Here is a 22,306-nt window from a genome sequence, read left to right as displayed (position 1 = left end):
ATGCACAGTTTGATAACTTTTTGAGCATAGTTCCAAACTGCTCTCTAGAATGATTGGATCCATTCACAGTTCCACCAACAATGTATTAGTGTCCCAGTTTCCCCACATCCCCTTCAATGTTTATCATTATTTTTTCCTGTCATTCTAGCCAATCTGAGAGGTGTCTTCATTTGCATTTCTCTGATCAATAGTGATTTAGAGCACTTTTTCATATGACTAGAACTGGTTTCAATTTCTTCATCTGAAAATTGTTATATCCTTTGATCATTTATCAAGTGGAGAATGGCTTGAAAAAATGAAGCATTTTTAAAAAATTTTTGCCCGGAGCACTCCAGAAAGTACTTTAAGGGAAACAGAGTCTGAGAAAATATGCGTCTTGTTTCAGATAACATGGATGATAACAGCCAGGTTAGGATTTGCATTATTGCCTTGATTACAAATTTAATGCTCGGCTGCCTCCCTGACATTCAGGTTTGCTAATCATACAGCTGGGCTGTATCACACATTTACTTGCTGCTGAGTAGACAAATAGTTTGAAGTTACTCACATCACAACCTTAATCTCTCTCCTAGTAATTTATGTATCACCTGTACATGGGAGTAACCTTTCATTTAAATTAACTACTTAGAAAGAAATAGCTACAAGAAGTAATCTTTATTCACAGAGAACTTATTTCTTAGTACTGACCTTCCTGCCAGGAGTAGAGACAACTGCTTCAGTAATTTGCAATAAATATTTCAAGGATATAGAATTAAAGCATTTGTCTAATGGAAGCAAATTGCACTGATTAAGGCATTTGGGTATTTGATTAAACACAGAGAGGCTCTCTAACAGTTTCTCAGGAGGATTCCTGCCCCATCTTTGTTTAGCATTGTGAGGATTTTTGAGAGAGACTTCAGATTGGGGCACCCTGTTGTTTATGTGATGAACTTGGGCTAAGTTGGGCCAGGAAGTGTGTTAATTTTGATAAGAGATTCCTTATGTATAGGCCTTTGATATATGGGCCCCATATGGTCCGTAAGATAATTGTCCCTTTTCCAATTCGTTTTTTTGCAAACCCACGAGCAAGGTTTTTGTTATAATAAATACCACTTAAATTCCCTCTTCAACCACTTAGTCTAACTTCTTAGAAATTCTTGTTTCATGACTTTAAAAAAAGATATTTGTTATAACTACTATACAAAACTATATGCTATTATATTTTATTTTACGGCAGATCAATTTTATAACAAAACATACTTAAGCCTACAGATATGAATGTCACTTTTAGATAAGTTTTCTGCATCCCTGTTGCATAATCACACTTTTGTGTGTCAGACACTTGTGCTTTAAAAAAAAAAAAGTACTCTGTAATCTTGCATACCAATATTCCTGTTTCTGCTTTTTTTAAAATTTTATATCATATATGTTCTTCACATTCATGTTCATTTTCTCCACATTAAGCACATCTGCTTTAAAAAAAAATGAAAGAAAATAGAATTCTTTTAGATATCTTTTATCCCAGAAATTTACTACATAAAACAACCACATATCTCATTATTTCCATATATCATTCTTGAATCATTGGGCACCTACATCTTATTTCAATTTTTTTGCTTTCATAACAGCTTTTGAATAAATTCCATCATCGAAATGATACCAAACTTTCATAACTTCTTAAATTTTATCAGAATGGCAAATATTTCTGTATAGAAATCCAAACTCCTATATTATTTTTAATTATATTGCCACTTTAACCCAATAGTTGTGGTTCTAAGACTCATGGCTGGCTTAATTTTTGTGAGTTTTAATCAATCTCAGGCCACTGGGCCCGGATTTTGTGAACATAACCTTGACCTGTGTTTTTGGTTGTCTGTCTTAGTCAGAAAGGTGCCTTTGGGCGGATGGCTGACCCAGAAATTTGGGCATTTTAAAAATTTAGAAGTTAAAAGCTAAAAAGTCCTAGAGACATATTTAATTGGTATTATAGAGAAAGAAATTTATCCTAAGTTGTTATTATCATATCTTATAATGACATGTCATAACAAATATAGTAATAATATTTGGTTTTTAAAACCTGATATCTAGTACAAAGCAGAACAAATAAAACACAACTTTTCCCCAATTTTTACTGTCGTTCCCTTTTATTTTATCCCCTCTGCCTCTGGTTCATTGAGCTTCATTTTTTTAGTCTTCTGTCAGCTGTGGTAAAGTCAGCATCCTCTCCCAGCTCAGTATTTGACTGTTCCCTGATTTTCCCACAACCATTGCCTTGTCTACTTTATGTGAGGAAAGGAAATTCTGGGTTTGAATCCTGGCTCTGATTGGATCCTAATTCATCAGGTGACACTGCACAAGTTGTTGGATTTCTCAGATTTTTCTTTGTAAAAGGTAGTGAGAAAAGAGCTGTCTGCATCTTGATGCTACCTAAATTGGGGCTTTTCTGAGAGTTTAGTCAGGGGACAGATCTGGCACAGATTTCTGTCTGACACCTTGGAGCTGGAAAACTTGGGATCCATCATTTAACTTCTAAATTCTCAATTTCTCCATCTGCCAAGGAAGATTAAAGTATCATGAAACTAGCCACCCAATCAGCCTCTTGTGAAGGATGTGTTTTGTCCTTTTCAGAGTGAAATCTATTAAACCTCTTTGTATATGTGTGTGGATATGGCATGAGTATCACATCTGAGCCTTCATCTGTTTGTTTATTTATTTATTTTTCTTTATTAAGGTTTTTTATTTTTCAAAATACATGCGTGGACAATTCTTCAACATTAGCCCTTGCAGAACTGCCTTCATCAGTTTAGAATGAAACTACTGAGGAAAGTCCTGATCCATTTGGATCAGCACCAGTTCTGTCCTTTATGATCTTGTAGAGCATTGTCTGGGACTTGGAGCTTGAGCAATATGTCCAGGATTCTTAGCTAGAATGTGGCAGAGGCAGAATTTTAATCCAGACCTTTCTGATTTTGGCAAAACTCCATCTATTACACTGCACAAGTGAGAGTTATTAGTAGTATCACAGACTTAAAGCTGGGAGGAGCTAAGGGACTGGCTAGGGTAACTCCTTAGAACAGTTAAGGGGTGCCATTGTGCAAAGAGCACCAGGCTTGGAGTTGAGGAGACTTCTCTCTCTGAATTCAAATCCTGCCTCAGAAACTCATTAGCTGTGTGAACTTAGGCAAGCCTCTTAGCCCTGTTTGTCTCAGTTTCCTCTGTAAAATGAGGTGGAGAAGGAAAAGGCAACTTTGCCAAGAAAACCCCAAATGAGGTCACCAAAACCTCAGAAGTGGCTAAAAAACAAAGTAATTACAATCTTGTCTCCTTTATTTTGTAATTGAGGAATCTGCAACTCAGATAGAGAAAGTGACTTACTTGTCAGAGTCGCAGAGGGACACGATGGCAGAAGCAGAATTTCAACTTTTTGATTCCCAAATCTATGACATCAACTTTCCGTTATTATCATGTTCCATTAAAACCCCAATCTGATCCTTTTCATGGCATTTACTGACTCTAAGTTCTTACAGTCATAATAGTGAAGCAAAAGGTCACGTGGACCCTTCCAAGCTAGAAAAGCTTTTCCTATGGACCCACTGTGTGTCTTTAGCTAAATTGGAGAGAATCTTTCCATAAGTGACTGCATGGTGATAAGTTTTTCTGATGTAGTAGCTCTTAAAAGTCTTCTAAAGCATAAAGGGTTTGCAATCTGCTCCTGTGCAAGAAGAAGAATAAGCACAGATTATGTGTGTGTTTGCACACACATGTGTTAGAGAGAAAAGGGGGAAAAGGGGGGAAGGAGAAGGAAAGAAACAGAAAGAGAGAAAGACAGATATCCATATATGGGGGGAGGGGAAGGCATGCTTATGGTCTGGTCCTACTAAATGGAACTTATGTTACTTCATTCTGACTTCTACTTCATTTCTGACTTGGGCCATTTTGTCCCTCCTTGGGCAGCTTGGTTCCCCTTTCTTCCTGGTGCTCAATATATTGCTTCTGAGCTTTGTCTTAGCCCACTGAAATTCAAAACTCCTGAGTTCAATCGATCAACCAGTAGCAACAATTATATATATGGAACACCATGATCAGCATAAAATCATTGATTCCTGATATTCTGAAATGATAATAGCCCCCCACCATGTTTCAGCTGTGATTGTTATAGCTGTTAATCCCTTCCTTCTGTAATTTAGTCATGTTTAACTCTTCCTCACCTCATTTGGGGTTTTCTTGACAGAAATATTGGAGTGGTTTGCCATTTCCTTTTCTAATTCATTTTTATGGACAAGGAACAAAGGGAAACAGTTAAGTGACTTGCCCAGAATCATACAGTTAGTAAGTGTCGGAGGCCAGATTTGAACTTAAAAGTGGGCAGAGTGAACTTCTCAAGCCTAACTTACATTTCTTTTCCCCTAATTGCCAGTTGGTGCTGATCACTCATTTCAACAAGTAGTATTTAATCACTACTTCTTTGAGAAGTAGTTGGAAAAACAGGGAAATGATCAGTTGTGATGGACTTGGCTCAGCAATGAGTTTATTCAAAGCAATTCCAATAGATTTGAAATGGAAAGAGCATCCTGAGAGAGAACTGTGGTGACTGACTATGGATCAAAGCATAATATTTTCACCTTTTTGTTTTTGTTGTTAGTTTTTTCCTTTCTTGTGTCTTTTTTCCCTTTTGATCTGATTTTACTTGCACAACATGACAAATATGGAAATATGCTTAGAAGAATTGCACGTATAATTTGTATTGGATTGCTTGCTGTCTTGGGGAAGGGATAAAAGGAGAAAAGTTTGGAACACAAGGTTTTGCAAAGGTGAATGTTGAGAGCTGATTTTGCATGCATTTGGAAAAATAATTTTTTTAGAAAAAAGAATCCCAATAAGCAAGCTAACTTGTATGAGACTGAGATCCAGTCCAGATAAAATCTGGATTTATTCAGGTATCTAAGCATGCCATAATACATACTATGCTCTCCACCATAGCAAATAGAAGCAAATATCTTCATAATGAACATAAGTTAATTATAGAGAATGTATTGCAATGAACTTGAAGCACAGTTGCTAGATTTCAATCTAATTTTAAAAATCAATATGAATTGATCTGGAAGATAAATTCTGGCACCTGGTTTCTCAGGACTTTGCTTTTAATTTATCATATTTTAAAAATGTTTTTCCATGACCACCTTTTGTGAAGACCGAGTTAGAACCCTGGATACCTTAGAATCAGCTGGAGTTGGGGTAAGCAAAAGTCCTTGGTCTTTATTCTTGGTCGGTAATTAGCCTTAAGTGCTCAGTTGTCTGACCTCAGTGCATCAACTGAAGAGTTTCAGACCTTTACACATTTCCCTGACTGTCTTTTGTTTTCCTTTATTTTCTTATCTTAGGAATGTCCAATTGCCATGTTACTAATTTGTTTGCTTTGATTATATGAGAAGGTAGCAGTGGGTTGAGAGAAATCTTTCACTAATCTCCTGAGCCTCATTCTGGGATGAAGGTGGTTCACATTCTAATCTTGATTGATAAACTTAGTCATTTGAAGACCAGTCTGGCTAAGGAAAATGAAGCTCACTAGGTGAAGGGGATCATTAAGGTGATGTTTTAAAACAGCAATTTCTGCTGTACAAGAAGCTTTTTAAAGTCAGACATTAATGCTTGTAATGTTCCGGTTGGTTTTCTGGAGGTCTCTGGACCAGCCTTTGTTTCAGCAGAGTAATAACCACAAGAATAGCCAGGGATAAACTAGATTACCATTGTCTTATCAATTCCACTAAGTTAGTAACTTGTAACAATCATTTCAAGAACAGAGATCTGGCCCATAACAGTTGCTGTTGTTACTTAATCATTCCAGCTTTCTTTGACTCTTTATGTTTTTCTTGGCAAAGGAACTGAAGTAGTTTGCCATTTCCTTTCCCAGCTTATTTTACAGATGAAGAAACTGAGGCAAACAGGGTGAAGGTTCTTATCCAGTGTCACACAGGTAGTAAGTGTCTCTAAGACCAGATTTCAATTCCAGAGCTAGTGCTTTATCCACTGCATTGGCTAGTTGCCCACTAGGACACATTGTGGTGACTTGCTAGCCACATTAGAATCTGAGAGTTGGAAGTGACTTGGCCATCACTGTTTTTATTTTGGAAAGCAAATTCTATTTAAATGTCCTAGGAACTAGATAGTAAAAGATTCTCAGGCAGATTCTTCTAAAAGTGGGCAAGTAAAATAGCTATGTATCCTTCATACATACAAAGAACCCTGATTTTGGAAATCCGAGCCTGCACCCTGCCCTTCCCCTTTTTTGTCTTTTAATGACTCACAAGTCACTTTCCTTATTGGGACTTCTTATTCTTGATAGTGCCTGATGTCTCTATCCCTCTGATTAAGCCCAACATTGGGAAAAACATGTTTTACATGTTATTATTTTATGTAAATATACTTTTGAGGTCTAGGAGGACATAGATTGTCTTGTAGAATTTTTTGTCTCCTTCTAATACCTGATAACTGTGCTCTGGAGGCACTTAGATTTTCATATGAATGACTGCTTCTAGGGTTTTAAAATAGTAGTTACATTGGGAAAGGATCTTGGAGATCAGATACCACTGACAGAAGTCAGGTGATCTAACTTTACTTTCCACATCTGCTATTGATTACCTGGGTGACTTTGGACAAATCACTTAACTACTTGGTCAGGGAGCTTAACTCTGGACAGTTTCAGTGGAATGATGAAGTAAAAAACTGGGTTGTAAGAAATTAAGGAATGAGGGGAGAAAAAGTGAAGGCATCTATTGTGGACAGTCTTTTCAAAGAGTTTAGTCACTGAGAGCAGAGGATACATATGATGAGGATTATTGGAGGATAAGGAAGATATGGAAAGGTTTGTAGGCAAAGAATGAGCCAGTAGACAGAGAGAAAGTCCACGAGATCATAAAAAAAAGTAGAACTCTGAGGAAGTGAAAAACCAATAATGGTCACACAGAACAAATAAGGAAACATTTTTTTTTTTTTACAGACATTGTCAGGTATCATTGTATTGGTTATTTTTACTTAATTATTTTTCTTTGTTCCTTTCTGGTGGTAGCAGTGGTGGGAATATATCAGAAGTGACTGTGATATATGTATGTGTGCGTATGTATGTATGCACACATTTTTAAAGCATCAATAAAACTCATTTAAAAAAATAAAACAAGATGGCCTGAGACAGTTTCAGAATACTCAGTTAAACTGCAGTCCATGGTTGCTAATCCCCCAAAAGAGATTAAGAAGGAATGATCCAACAGTTAGGAAGAGAAATAGGACAAATCAATACTAGGAGCATCTGGGAGTTGACAGTCAACATGACAGAGAGGTCAAGAAGGGAGAAAATTAAGAATTGGCCACTGGATTTAACTACTGGATTTGTGACCTTGGAAAGGACCTTTTCAGGTGGGGGAGTATTTTTGGGGTAGAAGCCAGATTGTTAGAGACTGAGACTGCTGTGGTAAAGAAGTTGGAGGGTCAGCCTTGAAGTTTAGAAGACCCTGAAGGTCCAGCCTGTGATGGGTAGCTGTGTGGACAAGTCGTTTCTCCTTCCAGTGCACCAGATAATTTATTAATACTGTAAGTTACAAATGAATATAGATGGAAAGATGGATGGAATATCAGGACAAAAAAGCGCTTCCTTCCCAGGATCTCTGTGCTGATCAAATGAGATTAGATTTATGAAGCACACAACACAATGCTTTAACACAGTAGGTGTTTAATAAATACTTATTTCCTTCCTTCCTTTGCCCAGATGCCTGGCAACAATGTATACTATATTCTTTGAGTCCTAGCTGCTTTTATTGAACTCGGAAAGCATTCCTTGCACCAAGAGATTAAGGATTTTCTAGACTTAGAAATACTTTTTCTGTTGAATTTGAAAATGTCATTTTTCATTTCAGTAATTTATTCCATGTTCAGAAGTTCTAGCAAATCATTGTTTTCTCACAGTGTGAATGAGAACTAAAGGCTCCAGGACACCTGGAGAAAAGTTGTTGTTCACTTGTTTTCACTCATGTCTGACTCTTTGTGACTCCTTTTGGAGTTTTTTTCGCAAAGATACTGGAGTGCTTTGCTGTTGGCTTCTCCTGTTCATTTTATAGCTAAGGAACAGAGGCAAACAGAGTTAAATGACTCATCCAGAGTCACACAACTAGTGAGTGTTGGAGACAAAATTTGAACTCGGGTCTTCCTGTCTCAAAATCACTTTGATTTATTACTGTGCCATCTAATAATTAATAGGTCCTGTTATAATTTTAACAGTTTAAAATTGTTAATGTCACAGTTGACATTACAGGTAGAGCTCTCATGGGTGTATGTTCCTAACAACTACATCTAATTTCTGTGTGTTTTGGTCTGAGATAACTTGGAGTTTAAATAAATACAATTGTCATTTGGTGTGTCACAGTTTAAAATTATTTGATAATTATTAAATAAAAATTAGGTATATTATCAAGATGATCAAGAAACATCAGACTAATTGAGAAAGGTCAAATCTGAATGAATTAGCAACAATACAAAACTTCAATTTAGCTGGGATGATCATGCCTTCAAGATTAGTTAGCCTCAATAATCAAACTATGATGATATTTTTCTGTTTCTTAAATTGTATCTCTGTGTTTAGAATTCTTTGCCTGAAGTCAAGAAGGTCCAGAAAACTCATCTTGCATTCAGATTGGACCCCAGACTCTTACTAGCTGTGTGACCAAAGGCAAAACACTTTTTTAAAAATTTTATAGCTTTTTATTTACAAAATATGTGCATGGGTGATTTTTCAGCATTGACAATTACAAAAGCCTTTATTCCAACTTTTCCCCTCCTTCCCACCCCCTCCCCCAGATGGCAGGTTGACCAATACATGTTAAATATGTTAAAGTATAAGTTAAGTACAATATAGGTATACCTGTCCATATAGTTATTTTGCTGTACAAAAAGAATCGGACTTTGAAATAGTGTACAATTAGAAAGGCAAAACACTTAATCCTGTTTGCCTCAGTTCCTCATCTATAAAACTGAACTGGAAAAGGAAATGGTAAACTACTCCACTATCTTTGCAAAGAAAATCCCAGATAGGGTCAAGAAGAGTGATTCATGACTGAAACAACTGAGCGACAGATTTCATTGAAATTATGCCCACAATTTATCATTTTTATAGCACAAAAGTATCACGTATCATAATTTGTTTAGCCTTTCCTCCATTTGATGAAACACAGTCTTTTCTGATCCATCATTAAGTAGGCAAAGTTTTGTAGCCCAAGTTAAGTGAACTCATCAGCTTCCATTGTCAAAACTGCAATACATTAAATTAGAAAGACCTATATAGGCTGATACAGTGTGAAGTGATCAGAACCAAGAGAAAAAGTTCTTTATAAACAACTTTTAATTGGGCATTCCAATTCAGTGTCTGGCAATAATCTGAAAAGATGCCTGATCAAACGCTATTTAGATAGTTGTTGTTGTTGTTGTTGTTGTTGTTGTTGTTGTTGTTTTTGCTATGGCCAATGCCAGACTATTTTGATTGATTTGTTAAGGCATTTGGAACATTTGGATTTATTACTGAGGTTGGGTTTTTTTTGTCTGTAGTTCTTTTCCTCATAATATAATTTCCTTGTTTATCCCTTTTTGGTTTTGGAGTCTTTATTTTGCTTTGTCTGATACATGATGGCAACTTTTGCTTTGCTGGATTCATTTGCTGAATAGTCAATTGTTTTCCATCCCTCAATTTTATTTGGTGAATGTTTTTGTTTTTTAAATATGTTTCTTGTCAGCAACCGATTGTAGAGTTTTGGTTTTTTATATACCCTCGCTCTTTTTCATGTTACTGAATTATTTCATCAATTCACATTCAAAGTTGTGAGTAAAGTTTATATTTTCCTCCATCTCCAAAATTATTTTTTCAAGTTACAATTCCCCACCCCCTCCCCACCCCTTCTGCTTTGATTATATGAAAAATACAGAAGAAGAGAGAGGGAGAAATTATACTAGTGCTATCCCCTGAACCTCTCTTTCCTTTTCATATACCCTCCTATGTTGTAATATAGTCTCACAAAAGGATTCACCTGTAGATGAGGTATCATCAGTTTCTGTCCAGTTGCCTCTTCACTGTTCTGCCTTCACCCCTGCCTCCTTGTGTACATTTAGCAGGTTCTTCATGGTTTTTATATAATCACTCTTAATATTGTTCTTGCCTCTTGCCTTTATTCATTCCGCTTGCATTTTTGTTGTTTAGAAAATTTGAAAAACAAATTAATCTCTTCAGTTCTGGTTTTCTTTATATAAAATACTTCAAAAACTTCCTTTGTTATTGAAACATTTTTTGAATTGTATGATTAAGATCAGATTTGCAAGAAAAGTCACCTTGGACTGCATCCTCAGCTCCTTTGCTCTTTGGAATATATTATTTCATTTCTGCCTCCTTTTTCTAGTGGATGTAGAATCGTTTTGAATTATTTGAATGTCTTTTCATTTTCATTTGAAGGTCTTTCTCCCAATGGTTTGCAGACTTGTTTCTGAATTAAATTGTTAAACATAAATGTTATGTTTTGGAGTTTGCAATCTTAGATTTTTTTTTTTTTCTGGAGGTAGTCTTTAAATTCTTTCCATTGGAATTTTATTTTCTGTGTTCAAAATTTCTGCCCAGTTCTCTCCTGTTAACTTATTTCATTGTGATATTAAGGTTTTTCATCCTCATGTTTTTCTGGGAGTTTAATGTTATTGTTTTGCTTCTCTTTTAGGGTGTCCATATCTGTATATTTTCATTCTCTATTGTTTTGTTTTTTATTTGTTTGTTTCTTTAGTTAGACTTGTTAATGCAGATTCAAGTTTTTCTATTCTGCTACTTATTTTTGCTGTTCAGGATATGAGTTCTGCTCTCATAATTCTCATTTCTCTCTCTCCCTCTCTCTCTTTTTTTCTTGAGGCAATTGGCACTAAGTGACTTGCCCAGGGTCACACAGGTATGCAGTGTTAAAGTGTCTGAGGTCAAATTTGAATCAGATACTCTTGACTTCAGGCCTAGTGCCCTAACCACTGTGCCACCTAGCTGTTCCTGATTTCTTTTTAAATCACTGAGAAATAAAGTATTGTAATTCCATGCTCTCCTCAAATTCCCAGCGTCTTCTGTCTCATTATGTGTTGTATTGTTTCTTTTTTTAGTATTTATTCATAGATGCCTGAACTCACTTACTAGGCCATATTTCTTTTCCTTGTTCCAATTTTCAAGGTCTTTGAGATTTCTTTTACCTGAAATTTCTGGTGCTTTCAATCTTCACTCCAATTCATCTCCTATATTTTCCTTATCATTTACTTCCTTACTCATTCTCCTCTCATTATCATTTCCTTAGGGGTTGATTCTCAAAGTTTCTCCCCTTCTTCCACTTTGCGCACTTCCTAGTTCACCAGCCTAGATCTCTGCCCTAAGTGACTTTAGGGTGGTCAAAAATGACTCCATTTGGATACTTTGTTCTTTCCTTCAGGCTTGGTGGAGTGCTACACAGTGCCCCGTATGCATTGTCCTGTCCTGTGACCTGTCCCACTTCCTGTTTCTCAGTTCTCCAGCCAAGAGCCTGTTTCCCATGCCCCCAATCCTCATTGCTAATAAAGAGCTTTGCAGCCCTGACATTTCCGGTTGCAGACCCCAGCTGGATTTTGCTCCTGAGGGGCTTTGTCCAAGCGTTGAAACCTGAGCACACCTTCACAACCTGGAGCTATGTTCTCCATGGCACTGGAAAGAAGGAGAGAGTGTTAAAGGGGCACGGTTATGTTTTTTGGTAATTCTTTATTATGTGTCCTTGGATCTGTTAGTGCAGCATCCTTTCAGTAGTGTGGGACATAGAACAAGGGAGATGAGTGAGTTCAGTGTCATTGAGCATGAGTATTTGGGTTGGGGGCTGGGGAAGCAGTTAACATTCTTTTGGATTCAGATCATGGGAGACCATGGAAATAATTCAAGTTGCTTTGTCTTTGGAGCATAATTCTGTTGTGCAGAGATTTGAGACCTTATGTGAGTCTGAGGAGATATCTAGTCCAACATCTTGTTGCTCATGTGACCTACCAGTTGGAATGTACATCCTTAAATTGGGGAGGGGGGGGGTTCTATGGTGTCCTCTTCTTTTGTATAACATATGATGGTTCTCTAGGAGCAGGTTTCTTGGGGAAGTTCTGGAGGCAGCCTTAGTTTCAGTTCAGAGTAATAATCACCTGAAATACAGCCAGGAGTTAAAATCCCAATCTTTTATTGTCTCTTCCAAAATAGCCCGTAAGCTTTCCTTGGTCCCGAGAGCTCTTGTTACTAGACCTTTGCCTCTGCTTCTGCCAACTTCAGCCTCTCCTCTTCCGAATCCTTCGTTTTGCCCAACTGCAGTCTCTGGCTTTTCAATCTCCCCAAGTCTCTCTGACTCCACTGACTCAGCTCCTTTTATGCTCTTTTAGAGGTGTAAACTCAAAGGTTGCCTTCTCCTCTGAGAGTGGGATTATGGAATTGTAACTTTGTGAATCTCCCGACTTGTGAACTAATGTGTGATTTAATGTGTGAATCTCTCAAAGGTGTAAACTTAAGCACATAAGCATTGTTCTATCAATTCCAATGACTTAACACTTTGTAAGGATTCTAACAGGGTTCTTTCTTTTTCAGTGGACAGCAGGGAAGGTAGGAGAGAGAAAATAGAGATTTTCACTATTTGAAAACAATTTTTAGAAAAAGTTTCCAAAATTCCTTCTTCAATCAGTTTTTAGCTCTGTGAAAACAAATACCAGGAAAATATTCTGTATTGTTTATTGGTAATTGCTATGCTCATGGGATTGTTGTTCAGAACTGCTAATCACTCAGGCCTCCCAAATAGCCCATTATTGTTTTATGTTTTTGTTTGTTTGTTTTTGGAAGAATTGGCAGGGGGTCTTAAACTAGATCTACTCAGGGAGACTGTATCCATGAAATCTTTAATGACATTGCTTGAAGGAGTAACTAATGGCTAACAATCGCGACTGACACAGAATAAAAAAAAATTTATTTGGTGCCTTTTTGCTTTATATGACAAAGCCTCCCAGGTTAAGGAAGGGTTAGGCATACTGAATGACATTAGAATGTGTTTTATCTCATAAGTTCCTAAGGATCAGGTTACTCCTCTCCCCCATTATCAGTTCTTTTTGTGGTTCCACAAGCAGTTTTACAGAAAGCACTAATTGCTTAAATATGGCTTCATGGAGGGAAGAAGGCAATGCTTGTATAGAAAAAAAAGCAGACTGGAATTGAAAAGAATTTTAAATAGAACTTGTCTGTAGTTGCTTATTTGGTTTTTCTCATTCTGCACTTCATAAGTGTGAGAAGACTACTGGATTTCTATCTACATCTTTCATTGGGACCCAATTTAGTCATTTTTGATAGTATGGTAGTTGTTCTGGGTTTGGAAGGACATTCATCAGAATTTTAGTGTTGATAGATCCTGTCAATCTGGAAAGATTTGAAGTATAGAAATGGTGATTAAGAATGAGATTTATGACCAATTGGTTGGTTACCTGGTGTGAACTTTTTGAGAGAACCATAGCAACTCTTATCTACTGATTTAAATAGAGTGCTAGACTGAGGGGTGGGGTGGGGAAACCTTGGTTTATACTAAATTGTGATTTTGAGCAAGTCAAATTAACTTCTGTTTGTCTTAGTTTCCTACATTGTAAGACGGGATATAATAGAATCTAAGTTAGAGGATAGTTATAAGGCTCAAATGAAATATGTTTGTAAAGCACTTAACTTATCCACATAGGTAAAATCATAGATAACTGATGTATTGAAACATAATTGACAATGTAATACTAGACACATAAAAGGTACTTAATAAAGACTCGATGATTATATCTGTTAAAAGGACAGTTTTGTGCTTTTGAAATACTAAGTATAAGATAATTAAGAAAGGATATCACGGAGTTGATTCACCTGCCATGGCATTTTGGCCATTTCTTTGGGTTATTCAGTACTCTTCCTGGAATATTCTTGAAGATCTTCTAGGAAGACATAGTGGTGAAAAGGAACTGAATGTCAATATAGAGTATCTCTATTCAAACACAGAAGAGAAGGCTTGTGTGGGAGATGGCCATTTGGAATAGTTTTTAAGGAGATTAGGGATTCTAAGAGGCAGAGATTAGGAAAGAATCCATTGTAGCCATAGTTGATGGTTGCTGTTCAAGTACAGCTGTAGATGTGGAATCTAGACTCAGTAATAGAAAGAAGGCCAGTTTGACAAGTCAACAGAATTTTCAAAAAAAAAATTAATAATAGCTTTTTATTTTCAAAACCCATGCAAACATAGTTTTCAACATTCATCCTTGCAAAACCTTATGCTCCAAATGTTTCTCCTTCCCTTCTCCCTATCCCTCTAACCTAATCCAATATAGGTTAAATGTGTGTAATTCTCCTAAACATAATTCCACATTTATCATGCTGCATAAGAAAAATTAAATCAAAAGGGGAAAATGAGGGGGGGGGGAAAGCAAGCAAATAACAACAGAAAAGATAAAAATACTATGTTGTGATCCATGTTCTCTTTCTGGATGCGGATGGCTCTCTCTATCACATGTTATTGGATTTGCCCTGAATCATCTCATTGTAGTTAACAGAGTTTTTTAAGCACTTACTCTTCCAATTTGGGGTATGGATAATGGAAAACAGAATAAAGTATAATAAAACTGGAAAGGTGAATTGATCTAGTTTATTAATGAATTTAAATGCCAATCAGAGATTATATTTAATCTTAAAAGTAATAGGAAGCTACTGAAATTTGTTGAGAAGAAGATATTTAAACATGAGCTTTAGTCATTACAAATTTTTCATATAGAAAAGTTGTTCTTAATCTCTGACCTAAATTTTTTCAGTGAAACTTAAACTTTTTTTCTTTTCAGTGTAGCTGTAGAATAATTGATTAGATATTCTCTATGTAATTCTGTACCATAAAGAAACTAACATATCATCCTTTATCATGCTTTTAGATTCAATCACTTTACTTTCTTAGTTCCTTTTTTTCATCCTTAGTTATCTTTACTCTCCTTTGGACTTTGTCCAATTTTTCCACATCCTTAAATTAAAATAAAATAATAACCCAAGGCATTTAGTACTTTAATAAATGTTTGACCATGTCAAATATAATGGGAGGATTAATTCCAGATTTTCATAGCTAATATTCCTTGTTACATTTTTAGAATCATTCTCCCTTTTCAAATGATTGCATTGTGTAATATGTTCATATCTGACTTCTGTTTTTGATAAATAAATTCATTACTGTGGTTCCTCATTTATCTCAAATGTAAGAACTTGAAGTTTTTTTTTTGGTTACACATCTTTTCTTGTCCTTTTTTATGTTTGACCCCCGGGATCTTTTCCAATTGTAGAAGCCCTGTTCGTTTTCTCTATAAATTTACATATTTCGATTTTGACTTCTGTCTGGGATACTTTGCACTTTGCTTTAAGCAGTTTTGTTCCTTTGAGGCATCTATTTGTGGCATCGTTGGTTTACCTTCTTTGTCCATTAATAGACCTTTGGATATGGAGGTTCATTTGTAATTTTGAATCTAGTGATTTGGACCAGCCGGTGCTCTAATATATAGACATTTCATTATTACCAAACCTTTATTTGTCTTCTAAGGTATAGTTTTGCCCAAGAAATTTTTTAATTGAATGTCATCAAATTTCATTAAACTCTATTTCACTAGCTTTTAAACTGTGTCTATTAGGGTTCTAGGTTGTGAAAAACAGTATGGACAAGATCTGTAGACAAAAATAAAAATAAGACAGTCCCTACTCCCAAGAAGCTCACATCTAATAAAGGAGAGATAATGCAAATAGGCGGTTTCAGCTACAAGTCAAGATAATGAGTCTGAGTGGTCCTTAAAGCACAAGGACTAAGCAGATGGTAATGCATGTGTAATGTAATTTCCATTGATAAAACCATATTCCTTCCTAATATTGAACCATTTGAAAGTGTCAAGAATTTTGATAGTGAAAACTTTGTTTTCTGTGTCTTCAGTAGTTGTAGCTACTGAGGAGATGGTAATTGCTGTTCTTGCAGAGACAGTTTCCTGGTCCTTCTCTGTGAAGGTTGCTTTCCTAGATCCTTGTTGTAGAAGGCATGGTAGCTCATGGTCGGGCTGTGTATGGTGGGGGCAGAATGGGGGAATAGGGAGGACACTGTGCCAGTATCGTTGGGCTGGGTTATGTGCTCATGGATTGTAACTGGAAGCAATTCCAGGAGTCTGTGGGCACTGTTATTCCTAGGACTCTTAGGATCAGGGTCTTGGACTTTCTCCAGTTTGATTTGAAGGGAGGAATGGTTAAGAAAGTGACAGTGGTTTGACCCACCTGTAAAATCTCTTCCTCTGAACCTTCTTCAGGAAGTTCTTTAACCCCCCCAAAAAAAAAAAAATTAATATAAATATAAATCTTAGGAATGTACCTTGATGTCCCAGAATGACTCACATTCCATTCATGTGCATGTATTATTGCCTGAATATTGGAATTGATAACCTTGTCCTTGCCATTTCTATTAAGCAGCCAGTCCAGCGGTTTATCCCATAGAGGTAGCTGTTTGTGTTCTCATAGGTTGTTCTCACCATATGCTGTTTTCATTATTGCTATGTGACTTAGCTAGCATTTCTTTGCATCATAAATTAACTTCACTAAATGTCCCAATACTGAACTTCTATAGAACCCTTTCTATACCCTGTATGATCATTGTCAAGAAAATCAACATGTTAAAAAAAAAAATTGGACAAGTCACCGGCATTCCATGGAAAAGGGTGAGAGGAGAACAAATCCTGATACCATAAGAGTACAACTCCTGTGGATATTCTCCAATAAAATGTACCTCATGAGGAATGATAACTACATCTGGAGTTTAAAATGGGAGTGCCGTAACAGGAGGTTGTTGCTGATTAATTAGACTTGCCAATTGGCTTTCTGCCAAGAAATATAGAGTATTATCAGTGGGATATAGAGTGTTAGCAAGTGTTCATAGTATGGTTCTGAGTATGACTCAGTCTGAGATTTTGTATTTCCTTTGGTACTCTTTTTTTCCTTATGATCTTCATTGTGGACCAGTATTCCACTTCTCATCATCAACAAGTCCAAAATGAACCTTAAGAAATGCAAATCCATATTCACAAACCACCACTCTCCCCTAGTTGACATTGAGTCACTCTTCTCTTGGTATGGCCCCCACAGCCTTTCAGAAGTTGCCTAAGGGTTTAGAATTTCGAACTGAATATTTATTTGAGAGTGGGGAGTAGAAAGAAATGCCCAAATAACAAGTGAAAAAAATTAGGAAGTATTTTCAAGAGCTAGATTCCTATTCTTTGGGGAAAAGGTAATCTTTAAATGAAAGAGTCACTCTTGTTTAATTCCTAAAATACATCATCTAGACTAATCAGTCCTTTCTTCCTAAACTCAAAGTTGAATGCAATTGGCTTTTGCAGGTAATAAGAAGAAGTAGTGATGAAGAAAAACTCCTCTGCTTGGTTCGCCAGCGTGCAGGCCATCACTGCCAGACAGCTGTCATTGTCATCCTCATCTTAGCGTGGGAGGGAATTCCTCATCTCCTGGCTGACACCTTATATCAAGAGCTAACCCAGAGTCTCAACAAATATGGCTGCCCCACCACGCGGCGCTGTGCCCTTAATGAAGAGTAAGTCATGTATATATATGTGCTTTCCTTGAGGAACCCAGTGATGGCTTGTACAACTTAATAAGCAGCATGGATACTTTTTCATACTGAAATGATATTTCTGTCTGTAGTATATTTACTGATATTACAACTGATGTTCTGTTGTCACAGACCATTAATGGAAAGAATTAAAACAGTGTGATATTTAGGGATGGTTTTCTACAGGAATATAAACAAAGCTTTGCATGGGAGAATGGTATTTGAGAACACTGAACTGTATTCAACTTCTTTTCTGAAGGGATTTGATTTCATGCCATTGCTTGAGTGAAGATCTTTTCAGAATTCTCTTTTTTCATTCTTTCTGAGCTTCTTTTTAAACTCATAGAGTTGAGACTTGTTCAGAGGAGTAGGGAAGAAAGGAGAAAAGTGTGTGTGTGTGTGTGTGTGTGTGTGTGTGTGTGTGCACGCGCGCGCATCTTCAAATCCTGCAGGATTTTATCAGCATTAACAGTAAATGATTACTGTTTTATTACATCTACTGTAGTCACCGTGATATAAGGAGACTATCCCATGTTTAAGGAGTATGTCTTGAGCATTACTGAATGAAAGAAGTGGAGCTCTGAGGTAGCCCTTTCTTAGATATGCTCTTACTCATTTTCTTTTTTTTTTTTTTTTCTTTTTCATTGGAATTTTTTTTTATAGCTTTTTATTTACAAGATATATGCTTGGTCATTTTTCAGTATTGACAATTGCAAAACTTTTTGTTCCAATTTTTCCTTTCTTTCCCCCCCATCTCTTCCCCCAGAGGGCAGGTTGACTAATACATGTTAAATATGTTAATCTTAGTCATTTTCTAAATCAGAGTGTTTGTATGTGTATATGTATGTATTTTTTACTAAAATTAAACCTAATAGTGATGTAATACTTTGGTTTTTTAAAATATATTCGTTTAAAAAATTTTTTTTTATCCAAATTACACATAGAAACATTTTTTAACATTTTTTTAAAAAGTTTTGAGTTCCAGTTCTCTCCTTCCTTTCTGTCCCCCCTCACTGAAGAGGGAAGCAATTTGATATAGATTATGTATGTGAAATCATGCAAAATATATTTCCATATTAGTCATGTTGTGATAGAAAACTCAGCCAAAAAAAACCAAGAAAAATAAAGAAAAATTTTCAAAAGTATGCTGCTTTCAGACTCCATCAGTTCTTTCTCTGGAAATGATCCTTTGAAATTGTCTCAGATCACTGGTAACATGGTCATTTGACAGAAGGACATTATCCTTACTTTGCTAGTAACCTGTGATGCTGTAGCACAGATAATATGCAGAGTTCTTAAATATACACATCACACTATGGTTCAGCATCACTGGTCCTGCCTGCTAAGCTTCAAGGGAAGTTGCTGCTATTGTAATATTGCTTTGATGGCAGAGGATGGAGGCTGTTTCAAGACTGAATTTGTATTCATTCCTTTGAATCTGTCACTTGGTGAAGAACTGATTTAAATCTGATTTGGGGCAAGAGGTGAGATTGAAATCCACCTCATCACATTTTAACTCTAATACCTTAATGAGGTAAAAAAAATTCTCAATCAATAGACGAAGTAGAAAAGTACTTGAAAGTCATTGGATGAAGCAACATTATCCTCTGAGCAGAAGTCTATTTTAATTAGACTGGAAACTTACTTTAATTCCAAAAATGGCTCTAAATTTCAAATGAGTTGAGTAGGAAGAGAAAGGAGTTCCTGAAATTAGAATGTGTGACTTTGGAATCCAGTCCTGAGGAATAACCAGCTAGGGGCAGGAAGAGATACCTTCGCTTCAGCTTTAACCAACTCTCTTCCCCACTGCTTTTGACTGAAGGAGGACTTTTTTTTTTTTTTAAATATTCTGTGTTTTATCTTGTAAATAATTTACCAATTATATATATATATTTTGATTAAAGCTTTTTATTTTCAAAACATATGCATGGATTTTTCAAACATTGACCCTTGCACTAAGGCAGGAGGACCTGAGTTCAAATTTGACCTCAGATATGTAACATTTCCTAGCTGTGTGACCTTGAGCAAGTCACTTAATCCCAGTTGTCTTAGTTAAAATAAAAGTTACCTTTAGGGACACATACCAGTGGCCCTTCATTTTGATTATTAGAGCCACCTCTGACTCCTGGGGTTCTCCTAGTACCTTGCGAGCCAGATTCTGGACTAGATTCACCAGTTTGGAATGGGAGTTAGGATAAGGATCCCCAGAATCCATATGGGTTGCCTGTCTTTTATTCTTGGCTCACATCCCTCTAAAGTCTGCCTGACAGCTCACTTTACTCTGAGACAGACCACCCTAGATTCAAAGGAGCTCTGCCAGATCTGCCAAGTTAGCCCGAGTGAGAGATGCTTTGCTTGTGGGTCCAGTGACCAGATCTATGGATTGTGTGACTTTCTTTGGAGAGACTTATCTCTACAACTTTGGCAGCCACAAAATTAGATTTTGTGAACACAGCAAACAATGAAGATACTTGTCTAAGGTATGAAGGAGTTATTTTGTGTGTGGTAAAGAGAACTCTCTCAAAGTGATTAAATCACAACTCCTTAGAACATTCAGCTCTTCATAAATACTCATCTCAATGAAATATACTCTTGCCATACTACCCAGTGATAAGGTAAAAAATTCTCTTCCAGCTGTCTTAGATGGCAATGGAAAGAGCTTTAATCACAGGCTCGTCGATGCAAATTACCTCCAAAGAGGGTGTTGTGGATGCCTGGAAGAGAGATTAATTAAGTGCCCCTGTATAGAGAACAGGCAACTTTTGCCATAGATGTCTCAGCTCCATTTTTTATGTTTTCCAATCTGCTGCTTCCTGTGCTTGGTCTAATTTCCTAGGTCTCCTTTTTTGAGTTCTCTTTAAAAGTAATTGGATTTTTTAGCTCATCTTCTCATCTTGTCTTTTGATGAAACCTCATTTTAAGTATTTTAATTATCTCCTCTCTTCTTGATTTTTTTTCCCTTTCCTATTACATGCTTCTAACTTAATTTTTTTCTCTACCTCAGCTGTTTGAAAGAAATAGTTTGTTTCTCTCAAAAAAAAAAAAAAACCAACCCTTCAACATTTAATTGAATTGTTTTGATATATGGAGGCTCAGTTTTTGTTTATTCTCTGGATTTTCAAAGCATGTTATCTTAACTCCTAGGAATACCAGCATTTTTGTTTTGTCCTATTTCCAGTTAGCCATATAATTGTTCCTTTCATTCTTGAAGTGATAGTAAGACAGCCTTTTTGTTACTTCATATTGTCCTTCTTGTTCTCTGAAAACTTGTAATTCCTAATATGTATAAAGCTTACTAATTATCTTTACTTTTCAAAATGGGCTGCACTGGACCCAATGATCTTTTCCCAACTCCTAACTCCACAATACTTTTTCTTCTTAGAAAGGAAGCACCTTGTTATACATATGAGTGAGACTATAGGAAGTGATGCATTTTGGGGTCTTTTTTTCCTTCATTGCTGACATTTCTTTTTCAATATCTGTCTAAAATTCATCAGTATTGCTCCATTAGCAGCTATTTTCCTTTCTTATATTTTGCTACTGATTTTGAATTCTTTAAATCCATGTAATCTTCTTGGTTGGTTGTTATCGTTCATTTTTGAAGAGCACCCAAATGACATCACCGTGTTAGAAGAGTTGAGTTCCGCTGTGTCCTACTGTAGCTCGCCACACTAGTATGAGCTCGGAATGCTCTGCTACAGGTTGGACACAAATCATCTCTTATGAACTAGAGTCTGTTCTCTACCTTTGCACATCTTGTGGCTCTTCTGAGCTAATTCAGTTCTATTTTTCTCATAGAGTTCAGCACCTTCTCTGATGAAGGCACACCATGTTGGGGGAGTGGTTCTGTGCCAATGTCTCTATCAATTCTAAAGTTCTTAAGAGAGACCTTGGGAGTGTCTTTAAATAGCTTTTCTCTGACCACCTGCTGAACGCTTGCTATGTGTGAATGCTCCATAAAGTAATTTTTTTAGCAAGTACATTTAGCATTCAGATAATGTGGCCAGGCCAACTGAGTAGTATTCTACTCTTTGCAGTAGAATTGGAATGCTTGGCTGTTTAGCTCAAGAAAGGATCTCAGTATCAGGAATCTAATCCTGGTGATCTTCTGAATCTTCCTAAGACAATCCAAATGGAAAGTGATTCTGCTTCCTGGCTTGGCACTGGTAAACTGTCCAGGTACACAGACAAACAACAGTGAGATCTTCTTAAAGGTTTCCTTATTTATCATCAATACTAACTTGGGATTTTAGAAAGACTGATTGTGATGAATGCATTAACTCTATTTTTTTTTAATTTTTATTTAATAATTACTTTATATTGACAGAATCCATGCAAGGGTAATTTTTTTACAACATTATCCCTTGCACTCGTTTCTGTTCCGATTTTTCCCCTCCCTCCCTCCACCCCGCCCCGCCCAAGATGGCAAGCAGTCCTATATATGTTAGATATGTTCATGCATTAACTCTAAACTATTGAGCTTTCAACCCAGATACTTCAAGGGTAGAAATCTCTTTTTTCCCCCTCTTTCCCTTATCCATTCCTTTCCCTTTACTTTCTCTTCTCAAGCTTTTTTCACCATTATATCTCGATTAAAACCATTGTAGTTGTAATTGGTGCCAATGAGCTGCTGATTCTGA

General features: G+C 36.4%; 1 protein-coding gene across 1 annotated transcript in view; it reads left to right on the top strand.

The window, feature by feature from the left end:
• The window catches only part of TET1 (tet methylcytosine dioxygenase 1), a 173,917-nt gene that overhangs the window by 124,340 nt on the left and 27,271 nt on the right, over window positions 1-22,306 (top strand). The window contains 1 exon segment of the mRNA XM_051982566.1: window positions 17,440-17,648. Coding sequence (XP_051838526.1) covers window positions 17,440-17,648 — 209 coding nt within the window.

This window comes from Antechinus flavipes, chromosome 2 (assembly GCF_016432865.1).
Source record: "Antechinus flavipes isolate AdamAnt ecotype Samford, QLD, Australia chromosome 2, AdamAnt_v2, whole genome shotgun sequence".
Lineage (NCBI taxonomy): Eukaryota > Metazoa > Chordata > Mammalia > Dasyuromorphia > Dasyuridae > Antechinus > Antechinus flavipes.
Note: the sequence above shows the minus strand (reverse complement) of the source record. Positions and strands in the feature narration are given on the sequence as shown.